Below are 12,110 nucleotides of genomic sequence, written 5' to 3' on the forward strand. Positions count from 1 at the left end.
CTGACATACAAAGTTTATCTCAGTGGGTTCAGAAAATTCATGTCACAGAAAGAATATGTGTGTCCCAAAAAAGCACAGCAACTCTGTTAGTCAACATGAGCACAAAACAAATCGAGTGCAGTTGGGAAAGTACAAATCGCAAATACATCATGTACAAACGGGCTGGTGATAAATTTGATCAGCTGTAGTAGAATATACATGTAAATAATTTTAATTCAAGTACTGGAATCAGTGGAGCTCTTCCACAATATCTGACACTTCAGCACAATCAAGCTGACCTGGACCTTAAATTATTAACTTCTCTTTCTTTTTTATTTTGTTATCTTCGTTCCAATAAAATACAGCAGAGTTAGAGAATCACGATAGAAAGTTCTGGGACAATTGCCCAATATGCATTTTCTTTAGAGTTCTGATTCTTAACTTATATTTTTAAGCTATATTATGAAATAATTTTGCTGTTTATGTAGAAGTTCATGGCCCATATCTCCTTGAAACACAATGGTCTCTGTTTCCAAAGTGCATATTCGGTAATAAAACAGCTGAAATGCAACAATATGATTTGCAGACTGCAAATACCTGTAGATGCCACAATGCTGATGCATTTCACATTTGATCATCATGCTATGGCAGTTCATTGATGTACTCAGCTTTTAAAAAGAGTAACTTTTTTGCTGTCTATTAATGCCTTCCAGTATACATGGATTTTAATAGGCTTTAAAATCTACCCTGAAGGCTGTTGCAATGTTTAGCCAGCAATGAAATAATTCACATCAGACATGCTTGCTATTTAAAGTGTTTCCTGACTTTTAACAGAAAAAAACTTTGTTAGAAACAAGCATGTCACAAAAGAAGCCTTCTGCTGAATGGAAGTGTTTGCATTGCTGGGCCTCTCTAGTTAGTAATCAGTTCAGCAGATGTTCACCTTTCTCTTTTTTTCTTTTTCTTCTTTTTTCTTTTTTTTTTTTTTTGGTAGAACATAGGCAGCAAAAATATACTTTATGGGTTTTTTTGAGACTATGTGAAACACCCCTTTGCAGTTTTATGCAGTTTAATCAGTCAGAAATTTAACACTCAGCACCTGATCATTAGTGTATGCAATACTATCACCATAGAACTAGAAGATTTGCATTTATGCTATCTGATTTGATATCCTGTATAATATCTAATACACTATGTAGGAGACAGTATTTTTTATGCCATGAGTTGTTTAGTACTGCTTAATTAGGATACTGATGCACAATTTCATATTAAGGGTGTTAAACAAGTTGGATAGTTATATAATCCTGAGAATTTCCATAGCAAATTATTTTATACTGAGTTCTATTTGGACTGCATTCTGAACCTTAACAACTCAGATGGTTAGAAATACCTGTAACTTAGGCATGTCTGTGTAATATCTAAGCAAAATATTTGTATATAAGAGATGGTATCTTATTAGAAAAACCTTGGGGAAGGAAGGCAGAGATAGTAAAGGATTTGCAGGTACACAAATTGGTTATTAAAAAAGGTAGGTAAAAGTAGTGTTATATGCCTACATTATCTTAGTTGTAGGTCAAACTATTGATATATTTATGAAATTTTCAAGTTTTGAAATGGTGAAGTGCCTGTCAGGAGACAAAAATGCACGTCAATCAACACTAATACCTGTTGTATTTATACTAAAATTATATAAAAAAAACCAAAACCCAGATTATTTATTTTACTCTACTACATTACAGAGATACCAATGTGTTTGTACACCTGGATGGGAAGGAACATTCTGTGAAAATGAATCAAATGAATGTAATTCAGATCCTTGTAAAAACAATGGCACCTGCATGGATCTTTTCAACAGCTATCGGTAAGTGTTACATCTTCTCTCTGTATGATTATGTTCCAGGAATGACAGACTTATGTATCCAGTTTTAATTTTATTGCTCAGCTTGGGAATGGAATGTTATTACACAAATGAGCAAACAACTTATGTCATAGATAAACTGCTTTATTTTATGTTTATTTGAAGTCAGCAGACATAATTAATTGTAGATGGAGAAGTAAAAAAAAATGCATCCATTCAAAACACTTAGCAAGTAATCTAACCTGGAGCTTTAATTTGTCAAATAATATATAGGATCTTTTTCTATCATGTATGTCCTGTAAGCACAGGAGATACTTTAAAGGCAGTGGGAGTGGAGGGTTGTACACTTAGGAGATGAGATTGTATCATTGCTGCCACCTTGTGGTTTAAAATATAGAAAAATAGAAATTTGAAATTTACAGGCACACTGAGAGAAAGCATGAGAATTTGACATAGTATTCATAACTTAAACCCCAGTCTTTATTTTATGCATGCATTTATGGTTTAAAAGTAATTCTTTTTTTTTATGCTTACGAAGCTAAGGATTCCATAAACCATCTAGCAATCAGCTTCTGTTATTTGTATCCAGGATTTACCTAGGTTTAGGTGTCAGGACTAGCTAAATCAGTCCTGTATCAGAATGTAAACCAGTAATAGATACCGATATAGCTGCACAAAGAACACAGTGTAATAACTGTACACAGTACAGAGTCTAGTTGTTGTGTCATGATTATATTCCTGGTAATATAGATAATAGTCAGAAAGAAAACCTACCACAGCTGCAGACATGATTCCACAGATAGCCAAACATAAATTCAGCTAAGTTAAATAATGCATATAAAATGTATAGTTTTGCATTATTCTGCATTCAGGCTTTAACTGAAATACTTTGATTCATCCTAGGACTGCATCGGTATCTGTCCTATTTTGGCAAAATATCTTCAGAAATTTTTCAGTCCAATAAGAGAAGATGAAGCCTATTGAGGCTGAGAAAATATTTTAAAACGTTTTAAGTTGATTTTTCCTGGGGGGGGGGGAGAGTTAACTGGGTTGGGACATACTTTTTTTGTTTGTAATTATTTTTGTGAAGTTTGTAGGGTTTTTTGTATTCGACTAACAAAAAATAATTTCATAGTTGTGTACTGTTTATGTGCGATAAACTGGTTGAATTCTTACATGATAAAGTGGATTATATACGCAAATGTACAGCTTCACCACCCTCAAGAACAGTTTCGTGTGCAAGAATATTTTACAAACGTATAATTACCTGCCATTATATTATACCTATTTTTTTTCAGTCTCTGGAGAGTTATATATATTGCAGAAGGTAACACAGCTTCTGCTGTCTTTATTCATACCTAGGCCAACTATGTATGAGCAAATCCAAGGACTTCCTATTGTTTGATGAGGAAAAAAGTTGCTCATAAAGTACTTTTTCTGGCTTTGGAAAATACTGAACTGTTACAGAAAATGTTTACAAGTGAATAGGTTTGAACTGCAAACACCACAAGTCTAAGACTTGGCAACAATATGGAAAATGAGTCTATATTCATAGTTTTGTTGTATAATCTAAAGCAATTTAATTTCAATCATTAGAGTTGTCCTAGTTTGTACTCTCAGATATTAAAAGGCATTCTGCTTTTTTTCACAATTAATGTAAAAAAAGTGTGATTTCCCTTACATTTATTTAACACTTTTCTCTTTATAATGGCAAAAGCAAGTGTTCATCTCATGGTAGCTAAGCGGTGGCACTGACATGTACCTGATCCTGGGGATATCCAGCCATATCTTTAAAATTAAGTCTTTGAAACAGGATAACTGGATTTTAACTGCTTGATAGAAAAAGATCATTTGCATTCTTGAGCTGTGCCTAGGTATTGTGTTGGACAAGCACTAGCTGATAGCAAAATCAGTAATTCAGAATAGTTTCATGCATATACTTCCAGTATCCCTTGAACTTCACTTGAATTCTCACGACAGCATAATCTCTCAAACTATTTCTCTGAACATTTACAGCATCTATTATGCTAAACTCCCTATTTCTTCTCTATCCTATTGTATCATCTCTCCTGATACTTTTGAGTACTTTTGCCCTAATAATATCAAGCCCTAATTAAAGCTCTTTTGTCTCCTTTGCTCTTATCAGCTCATAGGGAAACTTTAAGTGAAAAATCTCTTCAAATCTTCTTGCAAAATAATAGCAACATAGTTTTATAGATGAACCAGTGATTCTAATGGTATAGAATAGTTTTGGATTTGGCTGTAATCATTATGACATTAAAATCTGGAGAATTAACCAAGTGTCTTTCCAAAGTACTCAATTCTTCCTGTGTATTTACATTGAATCCCACAGATTCATGTTGTTTGCCATTTTGTCAGTATTTGTGGAGATGATGTGTTGTTGCTGCTTTTCTTTTTATAACATATCAATGAATTTCTCTATACTAATCAGAAAATTGTACTTTCTGAAGTATATTTTGTTATTCCATCTCTTGATCTTGTAGTCTTTATAACAGGTTTAGTGTTTACTTAAGAAAAGTTATCCTTTGTCAGTGGCTGAATAAGATAATGTTTTGCAATCTCTGTGGAAACTGAAGTCTAGTTCTATTTTTATACCTGTAGTTTATCCTTTTTTCCTCTTTAATGGTTCTTTTCTAGCATTTTCCTTTTTAAAAAAGTAAAAAATAATTAGAGAGTAGTTATTCTTACAGTATCTTGATTCACCAACTGGGAATCATGCTGACTGTGTCTGTCAGTTAATGGTCCTTAGCACCACAGCTCTATCCAAAATCTCGACTCACTGACTTTACTATATACATTCTTTTCATTGTAACTTAGTTAAATATAAGTTTGTTGTAAATTAATATGTAGACAAATGTATCAGGAAATGGATGATCTCTCTGATGGGAATATTTAAAAAGACTGTCAAACTATGCAACTTCCAAACTTCAGAATTACACTACTGGACTGATAATACGCATTAATACTACACATTGCCAGGGGTTAATTCTTAATTGCTGTTCATCATTAGCACATGTATAACACCATTAATCTTTACCATTATTAACTTTAAAAATAACATTATTTCTATTTATATATGTATATTTATCATGTTTATATAATCTTGCAGTGCTGTGGAACTGATGCTGTTTAGTTAGCACTGCTAGCTGTGACTGTTGATGGCTCTTAACTGCTGAGGTCAAGGTAGCGAGTCCAAGAGTTCTTCAGACAGAAGCAGGAACCACAATGGCCTGTCTTCCTTCCCTAACATTCCTCACTGGTCATCAATGTTTTATGCTTCATGCTTCCTCTCTAAAAGAAAACCGTGATCTTATATGCCCTTGAGATGTTACTTTTTGAATAAAAAAAAGGGATCCCCTTCTTGTTTCACTTGCTTACTGTTGCAGAGACAGACGTCTTTCCGGCCTGGGCATTCTTATCGTTTAAATTTTGCTTCTGGCATGTTTTCTTACACCTTGTGCAGCTATATAACAGGTCTCCATTTGCCTTTTCTCAATTACAGGTAATATTTACATATTTAAGCCTAGTTGTGTTACAAAATTCTGTAAGTGGTGTTACAGTATTATGAAACACTCTTTTTTTCTAGTTATGCTATTTTAGCATGCTTACTTCTGGAACAAATATTACGTACAGTTCCTTTAGCCTGCTTCTAAGCATCTGGTTTTCGGGTGCAGTGGTCCTTTTCTTTGGCTACATAAGATACAGATCTGATTTTTGTTTAACATTTTGACTGTTTACACAAGGGTACTCAGTAAAAAATTGTAGCTGGTTTTCTAATCTTTTAATATGACTCTAATTCTAGGAACTAGCTTTTTCTTTTCAGAGGTGACTCTGAAACACCTCTTTCACAATAACTTTTGCAAAGACAAATGAAAAAAGTTGGTAAATGCCAATGTCACCTTTAAATATGAGGCTTAAGTTCCTTAAGCACTTGTGAGAAATTACTGATAATGTGCAAAAATGTTGTCTGTTTAAATGCTCTTTATTTAAATTCTTCGTTGATTATCCTGTCCTGTAAGAGGCCCTGGTTTTCCTATCTCATTTAGACTCTGAATTGTGTTTAGAGTAGGCCATTTGAGTCATTTCAGACTGTGCTAGTCTTCCTTAGCAATGCTCCTTCAATTAGTAAATATGCCCCAATCACCTTTCTTTGTCTTAGATAATAATTTATGCTAGCTGACAATTTGGGTAACTATACTGTCAACCAGAGTTGGACTTATTTTATCTCTTTCCTGTTACTTTCACAGTCAGTTCCCAAATACGCCTTGCCCTGTAACTCCCCTCTTTGCTTCTTAGCATTTGAAACCATGTCTTCTTTTTAGAATAAAAAATAGTTTTCATTAGTATAACTGTCATCTACCTGTGCTGAGCTCTTGAAAAAGGACTAGTCTTATGCCATTACAATGTATTCAGTGTTAGGCATACCATAATCCTTAATTATGGATAGAATCATAGAATCATAGAATACTTAGGGTTGGAAAGGACCTTAAGATCATCAAGTTCCAGGCCTCCTGCCATGGGCAGGGACACCTCACACTAAACCATGACACCCAAGGTTTCATCCAACCTGGCCTTGAACACTGCCAGGGATGGAGCATTCACGGCTTCCCTGGGCAACCCAATCCAGTGCCTCACCACCCTTACAGGAAAGAACTTCTTCCTTATATCCAATCTAAACTTCCCCTAAGTTTAAACCCATTACCCATTGTCCTATCACTACAGCCCCTAATGAAGAGTCCCTCCCCAGCATCCCTATAGGCCCCCTTCAGGTACTGGAAGGCTGCTATGAGGTCTCCAAGCAGCCTGCTCTTCTCCAGGCTGAACAGCCCCAGCTTTCTCAGCCGATCTTCATACGGGAGGTGCTCCAGTCCCCTGATCATCCTCATGGCCCTCCTCTGGACTTGTTCCAACAGATCCATGTCCTTTTGATGTTGAGGACACCAGAACTGCACACAACACTTCAAGTGAGGTCTCATGAGGCAGAGTAGAGGGGCAGGATCACCTCCTTTGACCTGCTGGTCACACTCCTTTTGATGCAGCCCAGGATACGGTTGGCTTTCTGGGCTGCGAGTGCATACTGAAACCACCTCATGTTCATTTCCTCATTACCAGAACCCCCAAGTCGTTCTCCGCAGGGCTGCTCCGAATCTCTTCTTTGCCCAAGCTGTAGTTGTGCCTGGGATTACTCGAACCCATGTGTAGGACCTTGCACTTGGCATGGTTAAATTTCTTAAGGTTGGCATCAGCCCACCTTACAAGCATGTCAAGGTCCTTCTGGATGGCATTCCTTCCCTCTAGCATACCAACCGAACCACACAGCTTGGTGTCATCGGCAAACTTGCTGAGGGGGCACTCAGTCCCACTGTCCATGTCACCCATAAAGACGTTGAACAAGACCGGTCCCAACACCAGTCCCTGAGGGACACCACTTGTTACTGGTCTCCAGAAGGACATTGAGCCATTGACCACAACTCTTTGCATGCTTCCAGCCAGCCAGTTCTTTATCCACCGAGTGGTCCACCTATCAAATTAATGTCTCTCCAATTTAGAGACAAGGATGTTGTGTGGGACAGTGTTGAACGCTTTGCACAAGTCCAGGTAGATGACATCAACTGCTCTACCCCTGTCCATCAGTTCTGTAGCCCCATCATAGAAGGCCACCAAATAGGTTAGGCAGGATTTCCCCTTGGTGAAGCCGTGCTGGCTGTCACCAAGCACCTTGTTGATTTTCATGTGCCTTAGCATGCCTTCCAGGAGAATCTGCTCCAAGATTTTGACAGGCACAGAGGTGAGACTTACTGGTCTGTAATTCCCCGGGTCATCCATTTTCCCCTTCTTAAAAATGGGGGGTTTATTTACCTTTTTCCAGTTGTCGGGAGCTTCACCTGACTGCCATGATTTCTCAAATATGATGGCCAATGGCTTAGCAACTTCATTTGCCAGCTCCTTCAGGACCCGCGGATGGATTTCGTCAGGACCCATGGACTTGTGCACATTCAGATTTTTAAGATGGTCTTGAACCAGTTCCTCTCCTACAGTGAGCCCAAGGTCTTCATTCTCACAATCCCTGTGTCTGCCTTCCAAGACTTGGGTGGTGTGGTCAGAGCCTTTGTTAGTGAAGACCGAAGCAAAGAAATAATTCAGAACCTCACCCTTCTCCAAATCCAGGGTACCCAGTTCTCCCGATAGCTTCCAGAGGGGGCCTACGTTGTCCCCAATCTGTTTTTTTATTCACTACATATCTATAGAATCCCTTCCTGCTATCCTTAACATCCCTAGCCAAGTATAATTGTAACTGGGCCTTAGCTTTCCTAACCTGGTCCCCAGCTTCCCGGACAACATCCCTGTACTCTTCCCAGGCCACCTGTCCTTGCTTCCACCTCTTTTTTCATTTGAATTTTCATCAGCAGCTCCTTATCCAGGGGATCTCCTGGCCATCCTGCTGCTCTGTTACAGAAAAGAAACATATAGTTTTGCTCTATTTTTCCCACATCTGGCGAGGATTTGCACAGTTTGTCTGTGCTTTAAGAAAGCAGAATTAAAGTCAGCCTCTCTGTTTTCTCTGAATGATGCAAGAATTGTTCTTTACTAAGTTTAATAAGCTGGTGATTTGGAAATTAGGGATGGGTGAATATCTGAAAGATCCACGAATAAAAGCATGCATATTTATGCAGTATATTTTTAAGATACGTTTACTTCTAAATGAATGGCTTTTAAACTATCATGGAATTCAAAAGAAAATTGTGATATGATTATAATTTAAATGTTGAGTTCAGTTTGCCTTCTATTTTTACTGGCACTCCTTTAAACCACTTTAAACTACTTCTATACTCTTTCTTGCTTTTTCTCCCCCAGAAGCAATAAACAGCTTTTCCCGCAGATGGGGATCAGCTTGGCATTTAATGGTCCCAGATGCCAAACTCTGGAACATTTTTTTTGCAAGCATCTGGCTTCTTAGCTGGCATTTCTTCAGGGTTCTTTTGCCAGCTCTTTCTCTTGCTGCAGAGGTCTTTCCTGAAACATTTATTGGTTGTACTTCTGACTTATCTTTAGTCCTGACTTGTTGGGTTTTTTTTCACCTTACTATCATGTATTCACCTCTTACTGAAAATTATCTTTAAAAGATTCATATGGATAGTCAGGAGATTTACTAATGAATTATCTAAAGAAATTTGTGAAAGCAAGTATTCCCTCTAAAGATAACAAGTGTTTTATAATTTTGTCTCTGGTAATACTGCTAAGAACCAGAAATGTGTAGAATGCTGCTTGTTATACTGCAGTGTGTGAATTCAGCTTTAGGGTTTTTGTTGCCTGAGGCAAACAACAAAATAGTGCTGTGCCTTCTCAGTAGCATTTACTTAAAAGTTGCTGACATTCTGCACCCCTAGGGCATATTTTGGACTTTATTCAACAGTTTTCTGAAAGTACTATGGCATTTTTGTTCAAAATACCAATGAAACATAAATTTAAAAGAATGCACAGTAGGTACCTGGAAAATACCTCCTCCACCCCAAACAGATCACCAAGTTTTCCTTCCTGACCAGTAGAATAGATTCTTCTGGTATATTCACTCATTGTGTGGCATATTTTAAATAAATGTTTTAGAATATCTTTCCATTACAGACACACAAAAAGACATGAAAATAATCATCTGATCAACTCACAGGTTAAATGGAGGGAGTACAAAACAGTTTCTGAAAGAATGAGGTACCCTAGGCATAGTTTGAGAGTGCCTGAAATGTGATACAAAAGTTATTCAAATTTATCAGTGCTGTAGGCAGTTAAACACTTCCAGTGTAAATAATGTTAAGTATATAAGTACAGCTAACAGAGACAGCTAACCGATAAAGCAGTTGGCACATCAGTGTCTGGGCTGATTTTCTGGGAACTGTTTCTGGGGTTATCAGAGGACTGCTGTGAACTCTTTGAGGAGCTTCAGGGTGCCTGCTGCTCCTGTGAAGGGGTAGCTACAGAAGGCAGTGACTGCTAGCAAGCTGTAGCAGTTTCCCACAAGCTTTGTTGTCAACTTTTCTTGATTGATCTTGATTGATGGAAACTTTGAGCTGTTTATTTCCAGCTGACTTCTCATTAGGGACAGTCCAGCATCCTTTCAGCAAATGCTGGAAAGAGTATGTAACTGCCAAGCCTAGAGCACAGCCAACACAGGCACTAGGGTAGAAGGGGGCCAGAAACTGTTGAGGACACTGTGTATTTAGATGAGGTGCTACAGGACACTACTCCTTAGCAGCCAGAGCAGCAGCTACCTTAGCATATTAGAGACCTCAAACTGGATTGAGGTCCTCAGGGGGAAGGCAGTTCTGCAGGCATGGTGCTGCAGACCAGCAGACCAGTCTAGGGGTACTTGCTGAGCCTAGGACTAGAGGTCATAGTGTCCTTGCCTGCAGGAAGTACTTGTGTGATGGAGAAGGATCAGTGCCACTGAGTAAATGAGCTGCAGGAGACAGTAATCAGACTGTGCAGCTTGAGAGATGATAACAGTATTATATTCTCCAAGACTCTGTAGATACAAGAACCTAAACTCTTAACCGTAGTGAAAGAGGACCAGCAAATAGCTGTGCTTAGGAAGCTTGTAAGTGGAGACTCCAGGGATGATGAAGGCTGGAAGACTGTGATATGAACAGCACAATGAGGGCTCCTGTCCTACCTGCAGGAACCTCTGCAACTACAGAGTTGATTCAGCATCTGGTAGCAAAGGGACCAGAAGCTCTTTCCAGCTGGTTCAGCTGAACCTGAGCCATGAGGCAGCACTGAGACAAGGAGCGAGTGTACTAGAAGACTCCCTGCTGCAGGATCTTGATAGGATGTATCATGAGTCCTGAGGGAACTTGCAAGGCCACTTTTGATTATCTTTAAAAGGTCTTGGTGACTGTAAGAGGTTCATGAGGATTGGAGGAAAGACAGAAACTGAAAGAAAATATGTCAGAGAATGGGATGGAGAAGTGCAGAAAAAAGAAGGGTGGAAATAGAAAATATTGCTGATATCTTCATGAAAGGCAAGAAGGAGAATCTGTGAAACACTCTCATGCCTGGGAAGGTGATGGAGCAAATAATCCTTGAAACGATTTCCACACATGTGATGGAAAAGATGGTGATGCAGAGCATAGGTTTATGAAAATTACGCCTAATAATAGCATTCAATGAGATGACTGGCCTGACAGATAATAGGAGAGCTGTGGGTGCTGTTTATCTTGACTTTAGACACTATTATCATAGATAAAACTGACTGCATTGACAGGCACAAAGACCAGATGGTCAGTCAGTGGTGATGTACCCACAAAATAAAAAAGGCATAAAGAGCTGGGACTATTTAGCCTGGAGAAGGGAAGGTTGAGCAAGATCAAAGAGTCTAATACTGGGGAAGGGGGCAGTGAGACAGGGAGAAGGCACAGGTAAAGACAGCCAGACTCTTCTCAGAGGTGCCCAGTCAAAGAACAAGAGGCAACAGGCACAAACTGAAATACATGGAAGTCCATTTAAATTTAATTTTTTTAATTTTTTTTTTTTTTTTTTTTTTTTTACTGTTAGGGTGATTGAACCCTGGAACAGTTGCTCAGAAAGATTGTGGAGTCTCCTCTTTGGAGACAGCCAAAACACAAATGGACAAAGTCCTGGGCAGCCTGCTGTAGTTGAGCTGCTGTGAGCAGGAACGTTGAACTAGATGATCTCCCGAGGTCCCTTCCAACCTCAGTGATGCTTTGCCTTTCTATTTATTTCTTTAGCCATCAGATTTTTTGTGTGTGTCTATATGTATAGATCCCTCAAAGTTTGGGTCTAAGTAGGTGACATTGACAGTATAATTGAGGAAAAGTGTACATGAACATATGCACCAGTTACTCTGCACTTCAAATCTCTTTTAGCTTTGGTCTACTCCTATGTTTAATGTATATAAAATGCATACAGTTTTATATTTTCAGTTTTTCAGTTTGGGTATATATTTTGGGATTCTGACATTTTTAAATAGCAAGTTTCATATGTGCCCAAAACCTAAGATATTTATTATCCATATAATTATTATAGTTAGGAGTAATAATAATAGTGGACTATGTACATAAAATTGGTGATCACAGTAGGTTAGAGATTGGAAGGGACCTCAAAAGATCATCTAGTCCAATCCCCCTGCCGGAGCAGGAACACCTAGATAAGGTTACACAGGAACGTGTCCAGGCGGGTCTTGAATGTCTCCAAAGAAGGAGATTCCACAACCTCCCTGGGCAGCCTGTTCCAGTGTTCC

At 38.4% G+C, this 12,110-nt stretch overlaps 1 protein-coding gene across 1 annotated transcript in view; it reads left to right on the top strand.

Moving 5' to 3' along the window:
* Positions 1 to 12,110, top strand: part of EYS (eyes shut homolog) — a 579,093-nt gene that overhangs the window by 78,387 nt on the left and 488,596 nt on the right. Inside the window, exon 10 of the mRNA XM_061347833.1 lies at positions 1,719 to 1,840. Coding sequence (XP_061203817.1) covers positions 1,719 to 1,840 — 122 coding nt within the window. The remainder of the gene's footprint in view (positions 1 to 1,718; positions 1,841 to 12,110) is intronic.

This window comes from Neopsephotus bourkii, unplaced genomic scaffold, assembly GCF_033783945.1.
Source record: "Neopsephotus bourkii isolate Nb327-2 ecotype Australia unplaced genomic scaffold, CSIRO-AGI_Nbou_v1 NB_330, whole genome shotgun sequence".
Classification (NCBI taxonomy): domain Eukaryota; kingdom Metazoa; phylum Chordata; class Aves; order Psittaciformes; family Psittacidae; genus Neopsephotus; species Neopsephotus bourkii.